The 27,802-nt window shown below is 37.3% G+C and overlaps 1 protein-coding gene across 8 annotated transcripts in view; it reads left to right on the forward strand.

Moving 5' to 3' along the window:
• LOC126333600 (phosphatidylserine synthase) overlaps window positions 1-27,802 on the forward strand; it is a 150,191-nt gene that overhangs the window by 112,619 nt on the left and 9,770 nt on the right. For 2 of the 8 annotated variants that reach the window (XM_049996751.1, XM_049996752.1), the window contains exon 8: window positions 3,400-3,548. The exons of 2 other annotated variants lie outside the window; for them this stretch is intronic. In XM_049996751.1, coding sequence (XP_049852708.1) covers window positions 3,400-3,419 — 20 coding nt within the window. In that variant the 3' untranslated portion in view covers window positions 3,420-3,548. Of the gene's footprint in view, window positions 1-3,399; window positions 3,549-4,912; window positions 5,729-11,979; window positions 12,487-27,802 lie in introns of those variants that run through there. 4 more of the 8 variants (XR_007564315.1, XR_007564295.1, XR_007564301.1 and 1 more) reach the window with 4 other exon arrangements.

The raw sequence follows: 27,802 nt of genomic DNA on the forward strand, positions 1-27,802 counted from the left end.
TTTGTGCCTCTATCTGCTACTGATATTATTGTGTATGGAGAGGTTGAAGCATAACTTCTCAAAATTTTACCGAGGTGTAGGAACCTATGATATATAACTTCCTCATGAATATTATAGTCTACATTCACCAGGGTTCTATAACTTCGTCTAAGCCACATAAGGTGGATAGTTTCAACTTTTTTTTTAAATACCTTTGTTAGCATGTTCACAAAATTATCGCTATAGTCATTGCTGTAGGCTGTATATTGAACCAAGTCCATATTCTCTTTCTAAGGCTTCTCTGGGCAAGGGGATGTAATACATCATATAAAGCAATGATCTAATTGCAGCCATTTTATATGTTGAGCTATGATGAGAGGTGTGAATAATGAGCTCGGTAGAAGTTGCTTTTCTTTATATATGTAATTCCAGGTTAGAATTGTTTAGAGATGTGTTGTGTAATGGAATGCGTTTTGTAGTATAAACTGTTTAACTTACCCATGAAATAATTATTCTTTGTCCTTTCATTTAAAACAAGAATATTTTTCATGTACCTACTCCACTGTAAAAGTTTGTTGGCATGGGCTGGAAATTTGCATTACATAAAATTCAAAGGTATCCATAAAATATTGGACAGACAGTATGCCAATTGTGATCTCATTACCAGTCCTTGATTTTGAATGTAAATGCCCTCACCACATTTAAAATAGTTATATTTCAGAACAATGTTGAGTAATGATCCTATCTGTGGGCCTATTACTGTGGGTTTGTAAATTGTAAGTGGTGATGTCTCTCACTTGATCTAAAGAATAGTCGGATTACACATTTTCTACGCCCAATGACATAATATGAGTCCATGTTGAAGTGAATAAATTGACAAGTTTTTCAATCGCATGCTCTCTGTTTTGAACATTATAGTTTGCATGATGTTAGTAATGTTTATTAACGTATGTGGCATGGGGCTTCTTGATGATGTCATATCTGTCCCCCCCCCCCACACACACACACCACTTGCATTAACATATTAACATTAGCCTGACAGGCATGTGTCCTTATGTAACTTAATTGCGGCCCTTAATGTAGTGGTGTTTGGTTCATTGAAATGAGTCTTTTTTTCTGAGATTTACTAGGGGAAGTTTTAGTAGCATTGAAGTCCTTTCTTATATTGGCTATATATTTGGTAGTAGGGTCGGTTTCATGTTTGACAATGTCATTTTCAATAAAGTCACTTTTTCAACATACTGGCTCTATTGCATTATCACAGAAGTTGTACTTTTATCCACATGTATAATTAATGCTTGATGCTCATCCCATTTCTTATTTATAGTACTGAGTAAAACCAAATGTGTGTTTATCAGTTCCCGTGTTTGGGCTGCAATCCCTTGAAGTCTATTGACACTATTCACAGCCTCAGTGTGTTCGGCTGTAGTGAGTTTAGCCCCATCTATAGGAGGCACAGTATGTATATTCAGTCTACTAATATGTTGTTTTGGCAGCAGGCTATGAATATTACAACCTAACCTTTTTGCAATAATTCTATTTCTCTGCTATTAAAAACTGTATCAGTAAGATTGCGTACTTTTGTGTAACTGTCAATTTTTGTTTGCTCCATTTTTGTATTTAAGTTTCCCATTCTATTTAGCTTTTTATATGATAGTTTTTCTGCCTGCATATCGCCTTGTGCTACTGCCATTCCAGTTTATGTTACGTTGCTCTTCCAATGGTCAGTTTATCTAATTATATTTCTGTCTTAGTAATTATCTTCATTTTAGTTCCACATTTTCATACTTTGAACTTTAGAGACATCATTTATCTCAGTTTTTATTGTAGGATCCCTTGCTGTCTTGTCTACTGGACGTCATCATTCTTCTGATTTTATTACCTGACTGTCGTTCTTTCAATGGACATTTTTTTTAGATTTGATTAAGAATATTCGGTGATCCAAATAATCCCAGTCTGGAATTTATATGAATTGATTATGAATACTTTTATCTGTTATTTACTATATCCTTTTTTAACTTACAGTAAATGCAATATTGTGTATTATACTTTCTCTCGACATTCTTTCTACTCAGATGTATACCTGAGGATGCAGCTACAAGCTGCAAAACTGGTTGTTACAATAAAGGACCATTCAACAGCTGTTGCAGTTTTTCATTTGTTAAGATGTGTAGCAACAGCTTTATTACAAAACACACACTAAAAATGGCATGTTACCTTCAGATTTATCGTGATTTATTTTCTCCCAGAGCTTATCTCTGTTTTCTATTTCCAGTTTAAAAAATTTAAATGATTGTGTTTATTGACATTAAAACTTGAAGATAGTACTATTTAAAAGGCCTTTTACAGTTGAAAAAATTAGTGTCCTCTACAATAACATAATTTATCTTTGAAAATCAGCCAGTAGTTTTAGTTTGTAACATAAAGTAACTGTCATGAGAAATAATGCAACCCAAAACAATCTTCAGATTGAAAATAGTGTAGAATGGAAACAGTTATCTCTCTTAGTGTTTGACAGTAGTGCTGAACATAAGTCTGAACTTCTGACATGCTGCTGTCAGGTCAATGAATATGTGAAGATGCTCTCATTGGGAGAGTGAAACCAAGCAAATAATATGCAACCTCTAGTGGTTGGTCTTTACTTTAATAAGTAATTTTGTTCAATATATTGCTCTCGGGTGTGCTGGCCAGCCACATTTTGTAATTTACAAAATGTGATCAGATGGCAGAGCCGAGAACCCTATATTGAACGGATCTGCTGGGAAAGGTCTGAAGAGTTGCAAGTAATTTTGTTATTTCACCAAAAGGTTGCAACTGGTAAAAAAAAGTTTGAAATCAAAATTGAAACAATGACTAGCTTCTGTTTTTGGCCACAATAGTTTTTGCTGGCATATCATTGTTCTACAAGCACTTATACATCACAACCATCTCCTCCTTCCGTGTGTGTACTACTAAAAGAAAATAGGCAGGCAAGTATTTTCAGTGCAGTTTAGTACATTGTTGTAGAGTCTGCTGACTTTTGTAGATGCATTATATGCTTTGATATTTTGTTTGTCACTTTCTACATTGTAGCTTCTCATTGCTGATGTGTAGAGTCATAAATCTTTTGAATTTTTTCTGGTAAATTGTGTGTAGTTATACTTTTGTACTTAGTCATTCAAAATAATGGTAAACTCGATGTGTTACAATTTTGTGGTATTTGCACGTAATTCGCTTTCTGTTCTCTGATTGTTTTATTGTTTTTGTCATATCAGCTTTTCGGATTATGTGATTGTGTTTGGCAGCAACAGCTGTTTTTATTGTGCCAGATTAGATTATGTAATATCTGTGAATCTGCATGCCCAATTAATGATGCATAGCCAGTATGCTTAACTTGTGACTTATAACATGATGAGCTGTGAATGATGGTATTTGTTGCAGTTGATGCCCTATCACTTTAGAAGATGCATCTGCTGTTGAGCTTTGCTGTCAGTAGGTCTAGGAGATTGTTGCCGTGGTTGACTTCATGTCTCATGGTAAATTTAATGTGTTTACGCAGTCTAGTGAAACCATTAAAAATATTGTTTATATTGATTGAGTTTTTGTCAACATGGAATACTGTGATATTTACATAGTGGCGATATCACTTAATGTGAATGGCATACAATGAGAGGGAGGAGTTTTTTGTTTACTCATTCAGGTGTTAAAATTAAGACACACAGGAAAACAAATGGAAATAATGTTTCAGAATTGGCAGTTCCTTCATCGGGAGATAGTAAAGTTAAATTTGAAGGAAAGACATGCAGTTAGTTTTGTAGAAACAAATTGACAATGAACTCCAAATTGAGAATGATACAGATTTTATGTTCCTTATGTCTCTTGATCTTTGAGTGTGAGCTTTGTTTTTCCTTTTTTTCTTAGTTACTGTTTTCCACTAAGTGAATTTTTACCTCCACTTCCCCCCTCACCCCCACAACCTCCCCATGTAGTTCTCTGTGTGTGTGTTAGTGTAAAGCACCCTTTTCCAGTTGTAGGTAATTAGATGATCTTCCAAATTTAACATTTATTTTAATTTTTTTATTTGGGTGTTCATCATCAGATTACTATTCTTCCAAGCTACAGGTGTTTCATGTATGACACACGCACTGTGTCTGGTACTACGTGGGAATCAATATCAGATAAGCAGACTCTGATTGCTGCATACCCTTCACCCCATTCTTTGGACTTTGACAGGGGTGGCTTATTGTCTTTAGCCAAACTACACGAGTTAAGAGTGGACTTCGAAAGAACAATCAACATTGCCACTTATCAGTGGCATCAAGTGTGTTTGTACTATGCGAAAGCAGAAGTGTGGTGTTCAATTAGTGCAGTATGAATTATTGGCTAATCTTTTCCCACAGAACCATAACTTCTGATTTTTTGCGATCAATACTATATCCTCTTTTTCAGAGAGTGAACAACTTAGGAAAAGACATGCAGTTATTTTGTGGAGGGCAACGCAATGCTTCTGTGGCAGTATTATGAGATAGTTTTAATGATGAGATCAGCCTATCAATTATGCACAGACTGCAGTGCTGACATCCAGCAACAGTGTCTGAATTGACCAGTCAGTGCACAACTGTTTTCTTGCTGTGTTGTAGTTTGGGTACACGGCTGTGGCAGCAGATGCTATTGAGACACCAGTATGTAGTTCTAAATTGTGAAGTACTTTTCTTGGACTTCTTTCTGAGGCCTCTCCTAACTTCATTAGTTTGGTTAAAGCTGATACCTGACTAAGGCTGAGGAACCACCTGGTGTGCAAAAATTGGAATCTGCCTCCTTAGTATTGGACCTGGACACGATGCACGTGTAATATGTGAAGTAACCTGTATTACAAACTTTGAAAATGCAAGTGATTAAAAGTATTTCTAGTTGAATAAATAATATAATAGAATTGTACACTGTCTGTTGGCAGCTTGGAGTAACAACTGTAATCAGCAGATGTATATTCAACCTGTCAGTTGTGTGAAGGAAGTATTAAGTAGTGGGCATGGAGTCACAGTGTGTCAATGTTGTCATTAATTACAATGTAGCAACATCTCTAAATCAGGTGCTCAAGGCATGCTCCAGACTCTTTGGAAGAAGAGAAAAGTGTGTGCAAAGTTTATCCCACACACCTTGACTCGTGAACAAAAATGATGATGCATGGAATCCTGCTATGACTTGATTGAAATGTAAAACGTGGGCAATTCTTTTCTGGAAAAAAAATCATCACTAGTGATGAAACTTGGTGTTACCAATACAGACCTACCACAAAATGACAGTGTGGAAATCCATGTGAAGAGTCAACACCTTGGTGACTTAACAGACATACAAACCAGTGTGAAATCCAAGTCAAACAGCATCCCAAAAAAGGTCTTTCCTGACAGTTTCACATGGTTGTATGAAAATGACGTGTTTTGTACTGGTTGGAAACAGTGTAAAGCACATGAAGCATTAAAATCACCATCTTAGGTTTTTCTTATTGCTCATCAGTCCAGTCTTGAATTTTTTGGACTGAGAGGATATGAATAATTTTCATTAAACCTTAACATAATTTTCCTTCAGCTGCAAACTTTTTCTTTAATACTGATGCTACAATAACATGGCATTTGGACACGTTTTTGAAAACTTCCTTCAAGTATGGTACAGTCACAAATACACACATGAAAAGCATGAAAGGGTGCATAAGCATTGACTAACCTTGAGCATAGGAATGACCACAAATCTGAATAATGGCTGCCAGATTATAAGAGTTATTGCTTTGTTGACTGAAATATGTACAGATTTTCTTCCAATCTAGGAAGCATTTTGGCTTCTGCAGATGTATTGGTAAATTTTACCATAAGGGAAATTCCATTCAGAAACTTATTAGATTCACAGAGTCAGCTCAGTACAGACAATAGATAACACAAAACAGAATACAAAATTTACATTCCTATCTTTGGGAACTTTGTTCCTCCATCAGGGAGGAGAGAGGGGGAAAAAGGGAAGAAGGGAAAGTGGATTCAGTTACTCACAACCTAGGTTATGAAGCAACAGGGAAAGATAAACAGGGAGGGTAGCAAGGATGGAGGCATGGTTGTCAGAGGGAAGCCAAAGGTATTCTATTGTTAAGTACTGTGCCAGCTTCAAACCAAAGAGGATGCATACAGAAGTAAAGAGGTATATAGTATAAAGATAAACACAACTATGTAGGATGAAAAGATGCGTGAATGGTTAAAGAGGAGAGGGAAAAAGAAAAAGACTGAAGAGTAAATGGGAGTGAGATTGGTTAACGTAGGTTCAGGGGAATGGCGGAATGAAAGGATCTGTTGGAGTGGAAGTTCCCATCTGCGCAGTTCTGAGGGACTGGTGTTGGGTGGGAGAAGCCAAATGGCACGTACATTGTAGCAGGTTCCTGGGTCCCTAGATTTATGCTGGATGGCATGCTCTGTTACTTGGTATTGGACATCTCCTAGGCAGACAGTTTGTCTGTGCCCGTTAATGCGCTCAGCCAGTTTAGTTGTCGTCATACTGATGTAAAAGGCTGTGCAGTGCAGGCATGTCAGCTGATAAATGAGATGTGTTTTTTCACATGTGGCCCTGCCTTGAATTGTGTATGTTTTACCAGTAGTTGGGCTGGAGTAGGTGGTTGTGGGGGGGATGCATGGGGCAGGTTTTGCAGCGGAGTCAGTTACAGTGATAGGAACCGCTGGGTAAAGAAGGTGGTCTGGGAATATTGTAGTTCATTTGTTATGTGATCTACCCAGCTGATCTTCAGCATTCTTCTGTAGCACCACATTTTGAAAGCTTCTAGTCTCTTCTTTTCCAAACTATTTATCATCCACGTTTCACTTCCATACATGGCTACACTCCATACAAATACTTTCAGAAACGACTTCCTGACACTTAAATCTATACTCAATGTTAACAAATTTCTCTTCTTCAGAAACACTTTCCTTGCCAATGCCAGTCTACATTTTGTACCCTCTCTACTTTGACCAGCATCAGTTATTTTGCTCCCCAAATATCAAAACTCCTTTACTACTTTAAGTGTCTCTTTCCTAATCTAATTCCCTCAGCATCACCCAACTTAATTCGACTACATTCCATTATCCTCATTTTGCTTTTGTTGATGTTCATCTTATATCCTCCTTTCAAGACACTGTCCACTCCGTTGAACTGCTCTTCCAATCCTTTGCTGCCTCTGACAGAATTACAACGTCATCGGCAAACCTCAAAGTTTTTATTTTTTCTCCGTGGATTTTAACACCTACTCTGAATTTTTCTTTTGTTTCCTTTACTCCTTGCTTAATATACAGATTGAATAACATCGGGGACTGGCTACAACCCTGTTTTACTCCCTCCCCAACCACTGCTTCCCTTTCATGCCCCTCGACTCTTATAACTGCCATCTGGTTTCTGTACAAATTGTAAATAGCCTTTCGCTCTCTGTATTTTACCCCTGCTACCTTCAGAATTGGAAAGAGAGCATTCCAGTCAACATTATCAAAAACTTTCTCTAAGTCTACAAATGCTAGAAACGTAGCTTTGCCTTACCTTAATCTATTTTTCAAGATATGTCGTAGGGTCAGTATTGCCTCACGTGTTCAAACATTTCTATGGAATCCAAACTGATCTTCCCCGAGGTTGGCTTCTACCAGTTTTTCCATTCGTCTGTAAAGAATTCGCGTTAGTATTTTGCAGCCATGACTTATTAAACTGATAGTTCGGTAATTTTCACATCTGTCAACACCTGATTTCTTAGGGATTGGTATTATTATAGACTTCTTGAAGTCTGTGGGTATTTCACCTTCCTCATACATCTTGCTCACCAGATGGTAGAATTTTGCCAGGACTGGCTCTCCCAAGCCTGTCAGTAGTTCTAATGGAATGTTGTCTACTCCCGGGGCCTTGTTTCAACTCAGGTCTTTCAGTGATTACTTCACGCAGTATCATATCTCCCATTTCATCTTCATCTACATCCTCTTCCATTTCCATAATATTATCCGGAAGTACATCGCCCTTGTATAGACCCTCTATATACTCACTCACTCCACCTTTCTGCTCTCTCTTCTTTGCTTAGAACTGGGTTCCCATCTGAGCTCTTGACATTCGCACAAGTGGTTCTTTTTTCTTCAAAGGTCTCTTTAAATTTCCTGTAGGCAGTATCTGTCTTACCCCTAGTGAGATAAGCCTCTACATCCTTACATTTGTCCTCAGCCATCCCTGCTTAGCCATTTTGCACTTCCTGTCAATTTCATTTTTGAGACGTTTGTATTCCTTTTTGCCTGCATCATTTACTGCATACTTACATTTTCTCCCTTCACCAAGTAAAATTAATATTTCTTCGGTTACCCCAGGATTTCTACTAGCCCTTGTCTTTTTACCTGCTGCTTTCATTACTTCGTCCCTAAAAGCTACCCATTCTTCAGCTACTGTAATTCTTCTTTCCCCCATTCCTGTCAGTTGCTCCCTTATGCTCTCCCTGAAACTCTGTACAACCTCTGGTTCTTTCAGTTTATCCAGGTCCCATCTCCTTAAATTCCCACCTTTTTGCTGTTTCTTCAGTTTTAATCTACAGTTCATAACCAATAACAGTTCATAACCAATAACCAGAGTCCACATCTGCTCCTGGAAATGCCTTACAATTTAAAACCTGGTTCCTAAATCTCTGTCTTACCATAATATAATCTATCTGATACCTTCTAGTATCTCTAGGCTTATTCCATGTATACAACCTTCTTTCATGATTCTTGAACCAAGTATTAGCTACGATTAAGTTAAGCTCTGTCCAAAATTCTACCAGGCGGCTTCCTCTTTCATTTCTCTCCTCCAATCCATATTCACTATGTTTCCTTCTCTCCCTTTTCCTACTGTCGAATTCCAGTCACCCATGACTATTAAATTTTCGTCTCCCTTCATTATCTGAATAATTTCTTTTATCTCATCATAAATTTCATCAGTTTCTTCGTCATCTGCAAAGATAGTTGGCATATAAACTTGTTCTACTGTAGTAGGCGTAGGCTTTGTGTGTAACGTGGCCACAATAATGCATTCACTATGCTGTTTGTAGTAGCTTACCTGCACTCCTATTTTTTATTCATTATTAAACCTACTCCTACATTACCCCTATTTGATTTTGTATTGATAAACCTGTATTCACCTGACCAAAAGTCTTGTTCCTCCTGCCACCGAACTTCACTAATTCCCACTATATCTAAGTTTAACCTATCCATTTCCCTTTTTAAATTTTTCTAACCTACCTGCCCAATTAAGGGATCTGACATTCCACGCTCCGATCCGTAGAACGCCAGTTTTATTTCTCCTGATAATCACGTCCGCTTGAGTAGTCCCCGCCTAGAGATCCAAATGGAGTACTTCATAAAAGCAATAAATAAACTATGATTGTAAGTAACAAGTGTTTCGTTCCCACGCATGACTCACGATGTTTGTTTGGCCTGCATTTGGTTGCACAAGTCTGATTTGAGATATTCATGTTATTGTCCAAAATTATCACAAGTCAGACCGTTGAAGTACAGCAAGGGTTTAAAATGTGATCATGATGTGAATCCTAATTCTTCATTGTCTACAGAATTAAAATTATGAGGTTTAACTTCAACAGACAACACTGAGACTAGAAACAAGCCTACCATTAGGAGACCAGAGAATCGAATAGTATAAAGTAGTTTACAATATTTCAGTATCTACATCTACATCTACATGACTACTCTGCAATTCACATTTAAGTGCTTGGCAGAGGGTTCATCGAACCACAATCATACTATCTCTCTACTATTCCACTCCCGAACAGCGAGTGGGAAAAACGAACACCTAAACCTTTCTGTTCGAGCTCTGATTTCTCTTATTTTATTTTGTTGATCCTTGGATGTGAATAACGGACTTGCTGGATGCAGGTTTCTAACCATCCAGCTCTGTGAATTTTGTAAATTGTACTTAACATAGTCAATAAATATAATGTACACTTGTGTCATAAGGTGATTATCATCATTTTGTCATCACCAGCTATAATCGTACTTACCTCAGTACAATGAGTAACCATGTTAGTATAGAGTCAGTTGCAAAATTTGTTTTGAAAATGAAAACTAAGATCCCCATCTCAACAAAGAAGATACTGTATTCAACATTGCTTTTTACAATGCAGTTCATGAAATTTACCATGACATCTGGATGAAACTATCCATTGTAAGCAGAAAAAATAATCACTCGCCATACAGTTGAGATTTGGGATACAGGGCAAGTAGATAGATACATAAACAAGACTGAACTAGTATACTGAATTAAGTGTGTAAATGACTGATTTGTTCACAGTTGAGGTTGATTATGTTTATTGTTACATGGCTTTCTACTTTCCTTAAACTACTGCACTCACATGCAAATTTTTCATGTTTGCCATACTATTAAATATGTCTCTATTAGTGAACATTAATGTTGGCAGACACTGCTTTTTACAAATCTAGGATACAGTTAGCAGCAGAAATTTCTGTTGTAAGTGTAAATACAAAAAATTGACCCATAGTGGCTCTCTGTTAAGATAGACAGAGCTGCCTGTTTTCTTGATTGTGCTCTACAGAAACACGTTTATTCTCAGACTACTTTTATATCTCCAAATGATGGATTTCTTGTAATAACTAAAGAAACTGGTTCATAATTTGTGTGGTGCTTTTTTGGATGTTAACATGCATGTTTGGATGTTATATGGGCTTATTTGTAAATTGGCTGTTGGAGGTGGTTTTTTTTTTAATTGGTAAGACACTATTGAATATGGTTTTAGAATTAAGTGATATAATACTTCCAGATTTTTTTCCATAAATGGTTTCTTATAGATTACAGTGTTAATTTGCTCTATTTTCTGCCATTTACTCTTGTCACTAGATCTCGAAGCTTAGGTGGCAGGCTGCAGATTGGAGGTACAAACATTGTGATGTCTGATCGACTCAGTTTGAAATACTAGTCAGTCTTGAGAGTAATCTTAAAATACTGAATTAAAAAGACTCGAGAAATGCTCATTGTATGTTCAGAACTAGAAGTTTAGGCGTTGCTTGGATAAATAAGTGAGAGAGATTTTGCATGGTATTAACGAGAGTTTGAGAAAATTCAATGTCTCACAACACAGGAGAACTATTGAGCAACAAATATACATGCAAATGAGAAGTTGAACTGTGTAACTCCAGTGTTAATTCGTAGCACTACTTTCATTGGAGCACACATTTATTGCACATTGAGCCACTCTCTACCTCCCAACCACTATAATGTGGTGTTTTCAGGTGAGAAAACAGCTGTTTGTCTGTATTTGTTTGCTTCCTTCCGTCCTTCCTTGTTTCTTTATTTTTCTTCTTCTTCTTCTTCTTCTTCTTCTTAAATGAAGAACAAAACTTTTATTTATGACACCATGTTTATATCAATAGCATGTGAGCAAGGCTTCCTCTATGTATTGAGTAGTGGTGAGATGATGTCTTCTCTTTGCAGTGTCAAAATGCCTTTCTGCTCATTGCGCACTTACCTCAGTGTGCTCCACAAATTATCTGCCTGAACTAAGCTTACAAACAATGTAATTCATTTAAGAAATTGTGCAAAACATTGGTGCATGGAATGTGCCCATAGCTTGCATTCTCTCGACTGTTAATCTGCTAAAAATTTGTTCTATACATGAAGTCTAGCTAGGTTCATTAGCCAAATGAGGGAAACTCTTTTAAAAATGTCAGCTGTATTTTCAAACAGAAAGCATTTCCACTAAACAAGAACGCATTTCCAGTGCACGGCTAATGTTACAGAAGTTAATGTTCCGTTGCCCCTTCATTAATCAGTCAGTTCATTTGAAACACAATCACTAACAGTTGGTATCCATACCGAACCAACACTCTACCAATTAAAAATCATAGCACAGTCAGTTTACTAACAATAGTGTGTTCACACTGTATTCAATTATTAGTTATGCTTGGCAAAATATTTCACAGCTCTTAGTATCTCTAAGCAAAATCTGCATAATATGCCATGCAGTGTGACATCATCTAGCAAGAAAGACAATTTTCACTTGAACCCTTGACTGCTGGAGGCACATCCATCTGCTGGGCGCTCTGAGGCGCCGCGACCTGCAGCGTAATCCAGATACCTGCACTGCGTGCCTATCCCTCAGAGCCGCCGCCAGGACCGGATCGGCCTGCGCTGCTCAACCCACCCTGTGCTCAATACTTCTCTGCTGATTACAACTCATGCAGAGCCAACGTGAATTTTGTGGTGTCTTTGAGCTGTAATATCTCAGGCAATAGTTGTTGTAAAGAAATTAAATTTGACCATATTGTACAACTTTGTGTTCTCTTAAGAATAATAATGAAAAGAATGTCACTAACCATATTCAGCCATAAAATTGTAGGTAAATCAGCTGAAGAAAAAAAAGGTGCTGGAAAAAATTTTGAAGTTTGGCTTCTTGCATCTCCTGAACTAATGCTGTGATGAATGTGAAACTTGGCGTGTAGTAACCTAACAACACAAGGTTCTTAAACATAAAGTTTCATTTCCTTAGCACTTTCCAGTACTGAATGAATTAAGCGCAAAATTGAAGATTTTGTAAAAATATAAAAAATGCGGTATTTTCATTCTGATTTTGCTAAAAACCTTTTCTCTGTAAAACATAGCAAGCTGTATAACTGGAATGAAAATTGAGCGCAAAAATCAGGCCCGAAAACATTCGCATATCTAGTAAAGTGAATGCATGACGAAAATGAAATTTAGAGTGCAATAGATTGACAGCACAAAAAAGTATAAAAATTTTTATTCCCCTACTATTTTCCAAAAATCTACAAATTACTTGAAAAGATGTTTAGTTTTATGAAAATATGAAAGCAGGGTATATTTGATACTTCTTTTACAAATACCATTTTCTATTAATGCCTCAAAGCCAATATCATTCAAACAACAAATTTTAAGCTCCCTACCCTCCACAGAACAATGAGTTCAATTTCCAGTATTGGCTAACAACAGAGGCAAAGTAGCAAGGAAAATCGCACTGTGAACAGAGTTTCAACTTTGGCTTGTTGTTTCTTATTGATCAAAGGCGTTTAAATCAGTTATGGGAAACAGGTTTCGTACGTGTAGACCGAATGTGATCCATATTTGTACTACTAAGGATAAAAGAATATAACTGTCCACGATACATGTTAATAATTTAAATGTATCGTACATACATTAATATATGGGTTTTGTTATACTGGTGCAATGTACTCTGTGTAATTTCATTTGCCACAGTACAGATATTGCGCCATCTCAATAACCAAGTCTGTTCATTTGCCAGTAAACTGCTACACATGAAGTAGTCAGGCTTCGTTTGAATAATTTTGCACTGTTGCATCTATTTCTGATCCTTTTTTCCAACCCGGTCATTGGTCCCGCACTGGGGAAGTTAGAAATAGATTTATAATTTTTTTTACGTCTTTGCTTTTCTTTGTATGATAAGTCTCAAAGCAGGACACAACACATAATAGAACATTGCAAGTTTTGCATTGCTATCTAGTTTCCTGGCACACTTTGTTTTTTGCAAACCGTGCATCTGCACATTAGTGTACTTTTCTTCATATGTTCACTCACGATATCAGCCAGAAAATGTCTCACTGTGAATTGCAGAGGATTTTCGTCATCGTAGCGCCTTCCCCTACCTGCTTTTTTCCATTCTGTAGCACGTTTTTCTATAATCTTCTTTACAAGAGAAAGGTGAAACTGTGCGAGTGTCATTTTTTGCCCTGTTACTGACCGGTGGAGAGCATGAGCATTTATAATGCACAAATCCATAATGTGAAAAAAAATATTTCTTGTACCATTTGATAGTCTTACGTACTGATGCCTCAGCTCAATAACATGTCACAACTTCTTTCTTTCTTCCCCCCCCCCCCCCCCCTTTTTTTTTTTTGCCAGTATTTCTATCCAACTTTTCCGTTTCAACCATTTGCATTGTGTGACTTGTTGTCAACATGCACACGTCTCTCTTATCGCACCACTTGATAGCAAGGACCTTGTCAGAGGACTTAAACTCAGTTTTTCCTTGTTTTAATTTCTTCTGTAGTTTTGGGATGTTGCGCCTATTCTTACGAACAATGCCATATGCGGCTGTTCCATGGTTGTGAAGCCAGAGGAACAGGTCTGGGCTGGAGTACCAATTATCAACATATAGAATATGACCCTGTTCCAAATATGGTCCCATAAGAGTTGCCACTACATCATCACTTTTTCCCAAATTGTGGAACCCAATTTCTGTTGTTGCGCCTGTATATGCAATAAAATCCAAAATATACCCACTCTGACAGTCACACAGTACAAAAGTTTTTATTCCAAATCTACTTCACTTGGTTGGAATAAATTGCTTATAAGGTAATCATCCATTTTGAACAGCAAGAGACTTTCATCTATACAAAGCTTGTGATGTGGGCGAAATGAATTAGGAAACATCTTATGAACTTTGTCAACAATCGTCCAAATTTTAAATAGACTGTTGCCTCCAGTACTCGCAGAGTTATCACTGAAGTGTAACATTCTCAGAAGTAGACAAAAACAGTCTTGGGACATAATTTCGCTGAAAAACTAGTGTGTTCAGAAGTGTATCCCTGGACCAATAATCACTTAATATTAACTTTTCAACTTGCGCCATTAGAAGGCAAATAGCAACAAGACAATACATTCCCTCAAATTCTTTCCACTTATACAGTCAAGAATTCACAGATTCTGTAGTATTTTCTCCGTTGTAAATGAAAAAATGATTTGTTTCGTCTGCAATAAATTGCAACAGTTCTTGAGACATCAATATCACAAAAAATGAAATAATGCTCGGGTCAGTATCTAATTGACATTAGTGTCCTGAACTCGAGTCATTGAAATAATGGATTTTACAGCTGGAAATCAATTTCTTTCTGGTCAAATGTGTCACTTAAGTGCGCTTTTTCTGAACCGTTTCACTGTCACTTTGATTCCTCAGATTCAGAGGAACTGCTGACTGTAATTCTTGCTTTCTCCTCTAATGTAAAGGGCTGAGGACTACAGCTTCGACAGTCTGTAGAAGGCACATCACTGCTAGCGACGTCAGATGATTTACACTCACTGTCGCTCTTAGTGAGCATATTCGGGATTTCTTTATCTGTGCAACCACGGCGGCGTGACATTTCTCATGTAGAAAACTGACAAAAACACAGGAATCGAAGTTGAATTCTGCAAAAAGAGGGAACACAGCAACAAACATATATGCACTCTCGAACTGTACGGTCGGACCACTGAACAGCTACAGAAGAGCAGGGCGGAAAGATAGCTCTCAGTGTTAGCACATGTGTAGTGCTCAGGTAGCTGTGACTCAGCGCACCTAAACTCTTCCCTAGTGGCGGAAGGGCCAGTGGCGCAGTATGTGTCAACACGTGGGCCAGTGGCGCGGTATCTGTCAACACGTCCTTAGCGCTGTAGGGAAGACCCAAGGGCCACTTGTACATGTCAGGCACGCCAGGCGAATGGTGAGGGATGACGAGTTAACACGTCCCTACAGCAGTCAAAGGGTCAACTAACATAACACTAAAATTAAGTTTTTGAAATGAGCCACAAGTTGCTATTTGTATTTTTTATTTACCAGTTTCACTCTTCAAATGATCAGAGCATCATCAGAATATGCAGTTTAAAGTTGGCTGACAGCATTGAAGATTGCATTTAAAGTTGTCTAACAGCTCTAGAGATAACACTGGCTGTACTACAGCACTTAAACTTACATTTAAAGTACAGTAGTAAATGATGACATTGACAAAACCAAATATGAAATGTTGTCATGTACTGCTTTACTTTACATGTCAGTTTAAGTACTGTATTACAGCCAGTTTAATGACTGTCCATAGCCACACTCTACCTCAACAAAATGCAACAATTTTCAGAGCCACTGGAGGTGCATCCTTACTTTATCAGAACTAGTCCCAACCTCCTCGATCTATAGACCTCACATTTAGTCGACTGGCTTCAGAACAAAGGATGACATACTTTTTCTGATTGGCAAGGACAGACTCCAGTGATTATTGTTAACTGCTCTTGTATAATTAAGTACTTCATAATTCTTTAATGAATTTGCATATTGTGCCAAAATATATTTTCTAAAAATGACAAGACAAACTTCAACAAACGTCTTTACGTATCTGAAGGCCTACATAAAGATATTACTTTCTTCATATAAATACTGGCTACTTTTACATAATGCTTTTCATATGGTGACCATTATGCAGTACATGATTTTCCAACGTTAGGTACATGTTCATACATATTCAAACACTTACAATTGGAAGATTATAACAATGATTCTTGATCAAGATGTTGGATCTCATTGTGAAATTCCCTCAATATTTCATTGGTGCAACACCTTCAGATGTAATAAGCTTACTATTGAGCTGTGACCAAAGCCTCCTATTTATGGCATTGTAAGTAGGAGATGTGAAGTTGCCTAATCAGTGGCCAGTGGTGAAGATTTCGTGATAGGTTTCTGGAAGGGCTATAATGCCACCTGTTGGACGATGAGCCAAGAGCTTCAGTGCACACACAAAAGCTGTCATATAAACAGTGTGCTTCCATCAGTTATCCCAGCACACTCTGTCAGGAGCCAAATGCTGATAACTGCATCTGTGTTGGCATGTTACCATCCTGCTATTGTCATAAGTTTATCTATTTAGAGGAATGAATGCCATTTTACGAAGTCTGTTAGCGACATCAGGTATTATGCTGTGCATGTGGAGCCTGAGGAGCTGGGGTCCTTATTTAGTATGCTACATGGTCCTGGCACCCATGTCGGAACATTGCAAGTTTCGTACCCAGTTTCCTTGGTAGTGTCCTTGGGCAGTTTCAGGATTTTCTGTTCAACTGAGATAATTACATCCAGAATGAGTGGTCTGTTTGGGGTAGGTGTGAAGTTCGGTCACTTCTCCAAGATCGAAACTGCTGCATTGTGCATAAGTTTCTCCATTAGGTAGTGCACTGCTGTTTATGATGTTTATCTTCTGCCATTCCTTCCTGCAGTAAACAATCTCAGAAGTGATGAAACTTTTCAGTTTAATTACTTCCAGTCTTCCAGTCTGAGAAAGCCCAAGTGGCACTATTAACTTAAGTCCAAAAATCTACCAAGGAAATTGTGGGGAAACTTGCCATGCTCTGACACAGGTGTCAGTGTCCAAGAACAAGATCTCAGTTGCAGAGAGGTCAGCACTTCAATTCCTAAGTGAGGAACCTGATATTGTGATCTTATTGGCAGATGAAGGTAATGAAACTCTCGTTGTATCCCGACTGATGTACTTAAGCAAGACGATCAGCTATTGGATGACTCTGCACATTACATAATAAATAAGGACCCCAATGCCCAAAATATGACAATGAACTGCCAAACTTCATATGTATAGCCTGCCACTTCAGCGAATTGTTAGTAACACCGACAAACAACTTGGCAAAACATCCAGCAGCACAATTAAGCTCTTTTATGGGAAAATGTATTTGCCTCATCCACATGTTGGAAGACTTCATTTGTCTGAGTAAGAACTTCGAGACTTGCATCATCAGATATACTAATGGGTGTTGATGTGGTTTCACTTTTACCTCTAATGCCATTGCAAGAACTGCTGCTGTTCATTGGCGAGAAGCTGGAAGGAGAACTTGTTACTTTGTGCAAGCTCACCCCGAATTATTATTATTATTATTATTATTATTATTATTATTATTATTGTTCAGAGACCAATACTTTGAAGAGACTGACAGTGTTGCAATGGGTAATTCCTTGTCACCCATTTCGGCTGTCTTTTTATGGGAGATTTTGAACAGAGATCATTCCAGTCAATGAAGTTAAAACCTTTGTACTTTTGGTGATTTGTTGATGAAATTTGTAATCTGGCCACATGGCATTGCATCACTGGATGGGTTACATATCATCTAGATTCTCTTCTTTTGTACATCAGGTTTGCAATGGGAATGGAGATAAGTGGCGAAATATCATTCCTGGATTTGTTAGTGCAGAGAAAATAGGATGGTTTCAATCCAACAGGCATGGACTTATATTTGCAGGCCACCAGCTGTCACCAATATTCGCAACAAATTTGCATGCTTATGACATTGGTCCACAGAGCAAGACCCATAGTGCATTCAGATATATTATTTGGTGGGACATAGGATACCAACTTAGCACAGCATGGGATCGAGGGCTGGCAATATTAAAGTCTCAGTGACAACAAGGGGAACTATTGGTCATACAAGGGACACTGCTTCAGTGTTGACGTAGGTATTCAGATGGCAGTGGTGGTCACATGCCATTGTGGCCATTTTTACTGGTATACAGCTCCCAATAGTGTGCAGAGTGCCTAGTGGCAGCACACAGTTTGAACGATAGCCTTTGTGCGTGCATCGAAGCTCTTGGTTCATCGTCCAACAGGTGGTGCAGCTGTCCTCCTCACTATTGATCAGGAAATCTTCACTGTTGGCGACTGATCTGTCACTTTCATGCCTGGGAATTTTGTGCTTGGGCTGGCATAAATAGAAAGCTTCAATCACAGCCCAGCAGTATGTTTGTCTGACCTGAAGATGTCAGTCATTTGCGCTGATGAAATATTGTGTGAATTTCATGAAGACACCTGACATCTTGCCAGAGAACCATTTCTGTAACTAGTATGTCAGGAAAGCCTTAGCAACACAATTTAAAGATTCATTCTTCACATACACTTTTCATTCACCCCATGGCACATTCTGATATCATGAAAACTATGTATTGTTAACTAAACATAACTAGAAATGAAAAAGAATGTTCTAAATTTAATAATTATTACATCTTACTGTTATTAACTTGAAACGGAAATGATAAACTGCCATTTCTTTATGACATTGTTGTGTAAAGTTTTATTGCAATCGGTGTTCACAGCTTGTAGACAGGTGTTCACTCTGAAAGAGTGATCACACACAGTGCTACACCACATTTTGGGGCACCTCAGTTTGCCTTCCACCCAGGGTTTCATTACTTTATTTATTTTGTGCATTACTGCTACATGTAATGTTTGTTGTTGGGGAAAACAAAGCACTTTTACCTAATTTTGTCGAAGAAAAAATATTAATGATTACTTGAAGGCTTGAAAAAAAGGAGGAATTTTACCCTTGCACACAGACGATGTAAAGATTGAGAAATAGGGTAGATGGATAGGTATGTAGGTAGGTAGGTAGACAGGCAGAGTGAGCATTTATGAAATAGATTTGCATACTGAAGTCAGCAGTAAGTGTTAGAGGACAAAACTGGTTTTGTGGTGCTGCTTTTGTATTTGACCTGCAGTACCTGCAATTGAAGTGATTCCATGTAAGAATGGCTTTGTGTTCCTCTACAGCAGGCTGTTCCAGTGCTGCCCCCTGGGGCAAGGGTACCTGAGCCCACCCCTCATCACACCTGCTGGTAGGCAGAGGAAGTAAAAGCTACTCATCAGAGGGCTGTATTGCATGGGTACTAAGCATGTGCGAGCTGCATGGTTACCCCTGTTTGCTTGGTCTTGGCCAGTGGAGTGCAATCATGTATGCTATGCCTGGCTGCGATATTGCTCGTACTTCAGCGATTTGCCCACTGGGGGACACAGAAGCTGGAACAGTCTTCTCTATTATATGAATTCTGAAAACTCTGCGAAGATAATAAAATAGAAAAATTGAGAGTACCAGCTTTAAGGCTCCTCTATAACTGTTTCTCACAATTTTGTTTGGTGTTTTTACTGGACATAGCACACACACACACACACACACACACACACACACACACACACACACACACACACACACACACAGTGGCAAATTGAAATTCTGAGACTTTTAGTGCTCTTTTACAAGATTAATTTTGCCCTTTGTCTTCATAAAAAAAAAAAAAAAAAAAAAAAAAAAATCACCAGAGTAACATATGACAATGTTAGTTTAGTAGTAACGATATTCCAGGTAATGCATTTGTAGTAAAGTTCAGCATTTCTAATGTACCATTCACAGTTAATGAAAGGCATCATGTTCAGCAGTGTGTGGAAGGCAAAAATCACTTCAGGAGTAAGGAACCATGAGGTGGAAACCTTACTTTAAGACACTTATTTACTGGTAAACCACTTTGAGGTAGAAAAAATAGGAATGAATTTTTTGCGATATGCTAGGGGCATTTCTAATGAGTGGTATTTCCTTTCACAAAATCAATAATTCCTTAATGAAATCATTTCTGGTGAAGTGTACTGGGAAGTCTTCCTGATAAGTATTTTAAGAAAGTATCAGCTTGAAATGAAGAAAAAGTGTCACAAATTAGATAAGTAGTAGCTTATGATTTAGTTCATTGTGTTCTAGGTGAAAATTCTGAGAGACAGGACAGATGTGTATTGAATATTTTACACACAACCGTGAATAGAGAACAAGTGAAACACATACTTTTCTTAATGTGCTTTTTCAAGAAAACAAATGATGGCACCTTGATGCAAAGTTTCAAAAAAATGCATGATTTGTATTGTAGGCTGATGGAGTAAAATTTGATCATGCGGAGCTATGTTTATAGATAAAGATTCATTCATGTAATTTGCATTTTCCAATTGGAAGTCAGTGTTTGTACTTGAAAACTCATGACCTACATCGAGCGTATTATTGCTCAAGTTTGCAAGGCATTAAAAAAGAAATACTAATTCGTAAATAAATTTATATCTTGTATCAAGAAAACGTTTACAAAAGCATCTGGCAGAATACAGAAGTACATACAAGATACAAGATTTCCTTTACCCCCTTGCCCCATAATCAGAGATGCTGTGCCTGATGACTCTTCAGTTGTAAGAAAGTTCAAAGGATGAACAGATAAACAAGAATTTAAAGATAAACTTCATCATACACAGACACTCTATCCTGACAACAGCCATAAGGAAACTGAAGAAGGAAGCACAATGGACAATTTTCATAGCTGTGAAGGGTGCACTAAAAGATACTGAATAACAGAAGCACAAGCAAAGTGTAGCCACAAACCATAGAGAACATAGAAATGAACAGTAATGTTGGTTGCATTTAAAAATAAAGCATGCTCCTCTTGTGACTGTTCTATTTACAGATGTTTGGCAAGTAATTGTAGATACTGTCTTACTTAGAGAAACAGTGAAATATTGAATGTTATGAGTTTTGACGGTTTTCTGAATGAATGGCCGAAGTAGGTCATGCTATCTGTGATTGTTTCCACACACTTGTGAGTGACTTATTTTGGAAGCTTTCTGTTTAATGGCTTTTATAGCACCCCATAAAAAATTTTCCCATCAGAGATTGGCACCTTTGAACAGCTTTTTTCCCCTAACATGGTACTCCTTTTTTACATCTAAAAATCCCCATCCTAGTAAATCTGATTGTTTTCACCGTGACCATAATTATCTTTTATTTGTATTGTAACTGATTGCACAATTATGCAATTCCTCTTCCAACACACTCCCCCTTTTTCTTTTTTATGCTTCCTGGGGGGAAAGGGGGGGGGGGAGACACAGTGTCTCATAATGTATTTTATTTTGGACGGTTGTGTTCTTTGTGAAAATGCAAGTTTGTCATTGAATCTAACATGATATTAAGTTAGACTATGGCTGTAGTTGGCAATGGCATTAAAAAAAAAATCATCCTGTTTAGCAAAGAGTTTAAGTACCATACATAAGATACAATAAATGACTTCAGCATCTAGTAAATTTTCCTCACAAATACACTAACTGTAATGTTTGTTTTGGGCATTCACAACTATACTGTTCAATCAACAACTGACTTTGTGATACTCTAAATCTTACAACTATTAAGATTTCCACATGGGATGTATCACAATTAGTTGTGGCTGCTTGGGGTGCCAAGCTGAGAGAGGCACCAGGTACGCCCAAGTGCAAGATTTATATACAATGTGTTTCACAATGAGTAGCAAAAACTGATACTGATTGAAGTGTAAGAGGGAAAAGGGCTAAGTTGCTTGTGTGGAAATATGTTCTTGACCTGGCCTTGAGTAAAAGAGACACGAAGATTGTGAGAAGAAAATCAAGCTACACGAACACAGGTAAAACATTTGTTATACAACCAGTAGGCAGTACATGGGTTTTACATACTTTCATTGAAGTTAATGTTGAACAACTGGCAAACAGATACTCTGAATGAGAGAAATTATGTGTAAAACGTGAGTGGAGGAAATATAAAATATATATAAAATAGTGGTTATAAGTGGATCAGTTTACTGTATACCTCAAGATGTGTGCATAAATTCCTGAGACATAGTATGTATGGAGAAGTCATCTAGATGAACCCTGCATTGTAGAAAATTTCTTTCTGTGTTTTACTGAAATTTAGGGATAATGTATTTGGTGTGCATGTGTTCATTCATTTTCCAGTGAGTATCGTATCGTTGAGAGAAGTCGAAAAAAATTTACCCAATACATCTAATGAATAAGTATGTTGTGTGTATTGAAGATAGCATTTTCACAGTTTCTATTATCAGTAATCATGTTTAAGAGTATGCTTTGTTATTTGATTGAGCACACTGTTTGGGATTCAGTTAAAATTAACTTCTGTAAATTGGTTTAGAATACTAGGTGACAATGTTTGAAATAATTCATTCTCAAAAGTCCTTACTTGGATCATTTTAACTTTGAGCATCGCAGGAAATTATCGTAAGTACCAATCAATAACTCCTAGGATACCAGAAATGCCTAAGGGAATCTGATGACAAAAGTATTGTAAACCTCGTTACTATTTTTAATACAGCACTCATGGAATTTGTGTTACACAGATTTTCAAGTGAAACACATCTGCGACACCTGCTGAGAATGTTAATATTCTAAACAACTCTGTTTTTCCAAAGTATACACACAGTTTTGATGAAGTTCAGGCTGATATCTCTGCAGGAGCCATTACAGTAGTGAGATCAACTGGTTTAAGATAGTGCCAGCAGATGAGTAACAAATTTGTTCAGTCTACGTACTGTCCTGGGAAAGACGTCATTAATAATATAGGAAATTTGTGGAAAAATATTGAATGATTATACCAGTTCATCAGCGAAAAATAAAAGTATGACTCGTGAAACATTATGCAGGTCGTAACCCAGATGCCAATCTGATACATTGAACTTTTCTGGTCTTCAACATGGACACAAGAAGTGAAGGGTTGAAAATTGAAAAGGAAAGAAAAAAACATATATGTAATAATTGTAAAACCTCATCATCAATACAGAGAATGTTACTGTGCCAATAGCATTAAATTGGAAAGCACTGGGCCCATACCACATACAAAATTTCAGTTTGAATGCTTCAGATATACTTTTGCCTGCCTCACCACATGTTTCAATACCTTTATTGAACAGTCAGATATTATACTAAAATAAAAAATGTTGGGTATAACATACCTTCCACCAAAAATAGAAAATGCAACAAATGTCTACAAATATTGCCCTCTCAAATGCTAATACAGAACGTGTAAAATGCTCATCTGTTTATACAAATAAAAATGTAAATGTTCGTTTGTTCAAAATCTTAAATCTTCAAAAATTCTTCACCGATTACTTTCTTATTTTGACACGACATTGCCTTCAAATATGCTCATGTTCTTGTATACCTGTTTTTAGATGTATGTAATATGTAAATAAATATGTATTGTATAAAGGGGAAACATTGTCACCAAACATCTTGAAATTTTCTTTACATTTACTTCAGAATTTTACACAATACTCTAATGAACAAGAATTTTTGCAACCAAGGTCACGTGTTAGATTATTTTAATTTTCTCAGTGACTGGTTTCAACAGGGCTAGCTATCATCTTCGAGTTTCTGGAGATAGTGTTATGGTGCATATTCAAATGAACAAGAGTTTGATGGAAAGTAAATTGTAGAACATACATATCACATATTTATGCACACCCATCTTCATTCTAATAATGTGCAAAATAATAGTTACATGCAGACATCAGTACATGAAAAACCTACCCGTGAAAACATTACGTGTCATTTTGAAAAGTTGTCAGCAATTTTCTCTTGAGTGAGTGATTTCCATCTAGCATTTTCCATCAATTTTTTGATGGAGATGAGAGCTGAGAAGAAATTGTCACTCGTACCCATTCTGAGGATGTAGGTGTTCGACCTTGCCTTGCTTAATGTGTCGGAGTTAGCAGTTGCTCTTCATTATCTTCCTTGTCCTCATCAGGACAGGCCAACTGTTCAGTATTGGTTAGAACACCATGGACACAGATGTTGTAATGGACGTGAATGAAATCCTCAGAGATTAACTCAGAATAGCTGGCTAGAAGTACGCAACTCAAGTCTGGCAGAGTTGAATTCATTAATTCTCGCGACTGCAACAACTGTTCCGCATTTCTCTTATCATAGCAAACCCACACTTTCTAAAGCAGTTATGAAGAGTGGTAGAGCTGACATTTTTCCAGGCCTTATCAATCGTGGTTATAGCAGTCATAACTGTTAAGTTTGCGTTACCATCATCTTCAGCGTTATCTAGCACGAGCAAAACAATTTCTCTGCAATAGACAGTTTTCAAATTTTGTGTTATGTCCCGATCCAGTTGTTGCAGTCTTGATGTCAATTTGGGTGGGGGATCAGTTTTTGTGATCTAATGTTGCTGAGTCGTTATTTATAATGCAGTTGTCCAAAAACAGTAAAATGGTGAGTTTGTATCACTATTAACTGAGGTCAGCCAATCATTACGCAATTCTGCCGTAATCCATGATTTTTTGTTTGAGAGGTAAGTTGTGCGAGAAGCTAGTGCGGTTTCATAGCTTTCCCTGCTATGAGAGGTTTTAACTTCTGAGATCTGCCTGTGTTACAGACTACAAGGACAGTTATTCTGTCTTTGCTCAGTTTTCTTCCATGACAATTTTCGTTTTTGAATGATAGAGTGCAATTTGGGGCGACATTTATCATCAGTCCATTCAGTTCAATGGGAATCTCTACACACTTTTTTTTTTTTTTTTACTTGATGGGGTGACGTGTTTTTAGCAGTTGCTCTACAAGATGGGGAAAGTTTCCTCGACATGACCTTTTTCTTCCTGTGCTGAGACAGTTCCAGTGACACAGTCTTTATTTTTAAAATTAGCAACAATGATTATAAAATAATGAACTGTTTTGAAACTTCTTTTTTTTTTTTAATTGCACTTGCCACAGCTTCAATAACAAGCTGTTTCGTTAACTGTTACACATTTGTTCCTGCTACTTCAAGGCATTTTACACTTTCAAAAAAACATGGATTGACTACAACACATTATTAAAGCAGACTGGAGACTGAATGGGTAGGGGTAAGAGAAACAAATGACAGGTGATCTGAGCCTGTACTGAGAATCACATAACTATGGAGGACTTCATTGGGAATTACAGAAGTAGGGGACTTAAAATTATAGAGATAGGGTGGGAGCCCTGACTGAATTATAAGGTGTTGGTGAGATGCTCTCACCACTTACAACTCCAAAACACATTGATAATATTGGAAGTTCAGATGATGGAGTGTTTCAAATTATCAAGTGTCAGATTATCAAGTGTTGACTGTATACAGTAGTGTGCAAATTAATTGGGACAAGCTATTATTTTACAAGGAGTTAAAGTTGGTTAGCTGTAACCAATTTTATCTGCCCAATTGTTGAACTCATAGCAGCCTATTGCTGCCTTGACTTAGTGGCCTATTGTTACCTTGACTGTGAACAACAGTTGTAGATCCCTCAGTTAATAATATTTAACAGCATGTGTTATTTCTGTGTTCTCAGCAGGAAAACTTTGTGTTCATGGATATTTCACTCGAGAAGTGATGAAAAATATTTGCTCTTCATGAACACATGTCTATGACTATAACAGACATTGCCTCTGTTGTTTGTGTGGGAAAATCTAGTGTTATAGGCTTTTTTAAGGCGTATACTGACAGTGCCTCATTATCTCCCACAAGACAAGCAAGGACCTTGAGAGATTTATTGGGTACAGGAGATGAAACTGACTCTTCAACAGAACTACATAGGCTTCCTGATTGTATGTGAATGGCACGAAATCCAATAAAGAAATATTTGTCCACGCCTGCCATGAAGAAAAAACGGTTGGCACAAGCCACAATATATAAATCTCAGACTTCCAATTACTGGAAACCTGCTTTTTTCAGAGATGAGTCACATTTTATTGTTAATAGATACAGAGATAGGGTTGTTAAGTGAAGCACACTTGAGGCAGTGAGAGCTGAGTATCTTGAACAGACTGTAAATTTTTTGGATTTCCGGTGGCATGATGAATTCAACGAAATAAATGTAATTCCTTAGGCACAGGATTGTGCCATTCCCACAGATCTTCGCAGATGCTGGAGGAACATTTCAAGATCATCAGGCCCTGTGTGTGTCTCTCCTAAAGCAGTCAAGACATTCATGAGGGGAAAAAAATCAACATTAATGTGCTTCAGTGGTCTGGTAACTCACGAGATTTAAATCCCATCAGTGGAGTATTGTGAAATGGCATCTTGGTAAAATGCAAAGGGATGCATATTAGTAAAGAGTGGCTGCATAATGACAAATTACAAAACATTTGCCACAATGTGTTCAGAAGCTCCTAAAAACATGAGGAGGACACATCAGTTATTAGTATTCAGTAAATTCTAACTGTATTATACATAAAGTAATAAATGTGCATAGCTAAAGTTTAATACTCTCGTCCCAGTTTATTTGCACACTCTTGTATATGTAAAGTGAAACATTTTTAGCAAAAATCTCAAAGTTCTTGACCAATTTACTTCAAATTTTAAACCATATTCTATTAAACATTCAGATGGGTGTAGACTGTGTATTTTTAAAACAACTATGTACAGGTTTTGTGTTAAAACTGGTTGCAAGAAGAAAGTGTTGTGCTGTAAAGATGTACAGTTTTGTTTCCTTTGTGAGAGAAAGTTTTAACTATGATAGCGGGGCAGTTAAACTGGTAGGAGGATTGTTTCTCCCATTTATATTCTTTCTCATTGTATGAACCTACAATGTATACACAACACTATGCTGTTTTTCTTCTCCCTCAGATGGCTTTCACAGAGAATAAGAAAGTTGTATTTGTATATTAGAATACTGCCACAGAATCTAAATTTGCAGTAGTGATAAACAAGGCTGAGCACGAGGAAAAAAAGGGGGGAGAGGAGATGGACACAGTGTGGAAAGGAGGGGGTAGGAGGCAATGGGGAGGGGGAGAGGAGATCAGGATATGTATCCAATTCCCATACAAATTGGAAGCATCTCTCTCTCTCTCTCTCTCTCTCTCTCTCTCTAAACCAGGTTGAACCACAACACCACATTGCTGGGTATAACTGATATTAGATACAAGCAAAATGCTGTACAGACACTTGTCCCAAATCAAAGTAATGGCAAAAGAACAGAAAGACTGTGTGAAGAAATCTCTAGATTAACAAGAACAGCACTTCATAAATTTTGCCATACTAGTGAAGAAACAGATAATTAATGTAAGATATATACAGCCTACTTTGATAAGAAAAAAGCATTTAATTCTGTTGCACATACATGGCTTATTACAATTCTGCAGCATTATAAGATAAACAGTTTAAACATCACCAGACTCGTGCGTGATGAAACATTAGAAGATACACCCAGCCCTGGTGACAACAACAAAACAATAGTAACAGAGCAAGTCAGGATCTAGTGAGGCATATTTGAAGGTGACAGCTTGAGATTGTTTTGAATTTGTTTAGCACTTGATCTACTTTCATCAGTAGTAAATTCAACCAGATATAGATTTGCTATAAAAAGCAGCAACAGCTACATGTTAAATCATCTTATATACATCGATGACATCAAACTATATACCTGAACAGAAACACAGTT

Source organism: Schistocerca gregaria, chromosome 2, assembly GCF_023897955.1.
Source record: "Schistocerca gregaria isolate iqSchGreg1 chromosome 2, iqSchGreg1.2, whole genome shotgun sequence".
In the NCBI taxonomy this organism is placed as follows: Eukaryota; Metazoa; Arthropoda; class Insecta; order Orthoptera; family Acrididae; genus Schistocerca; species Schistocerca gregaria.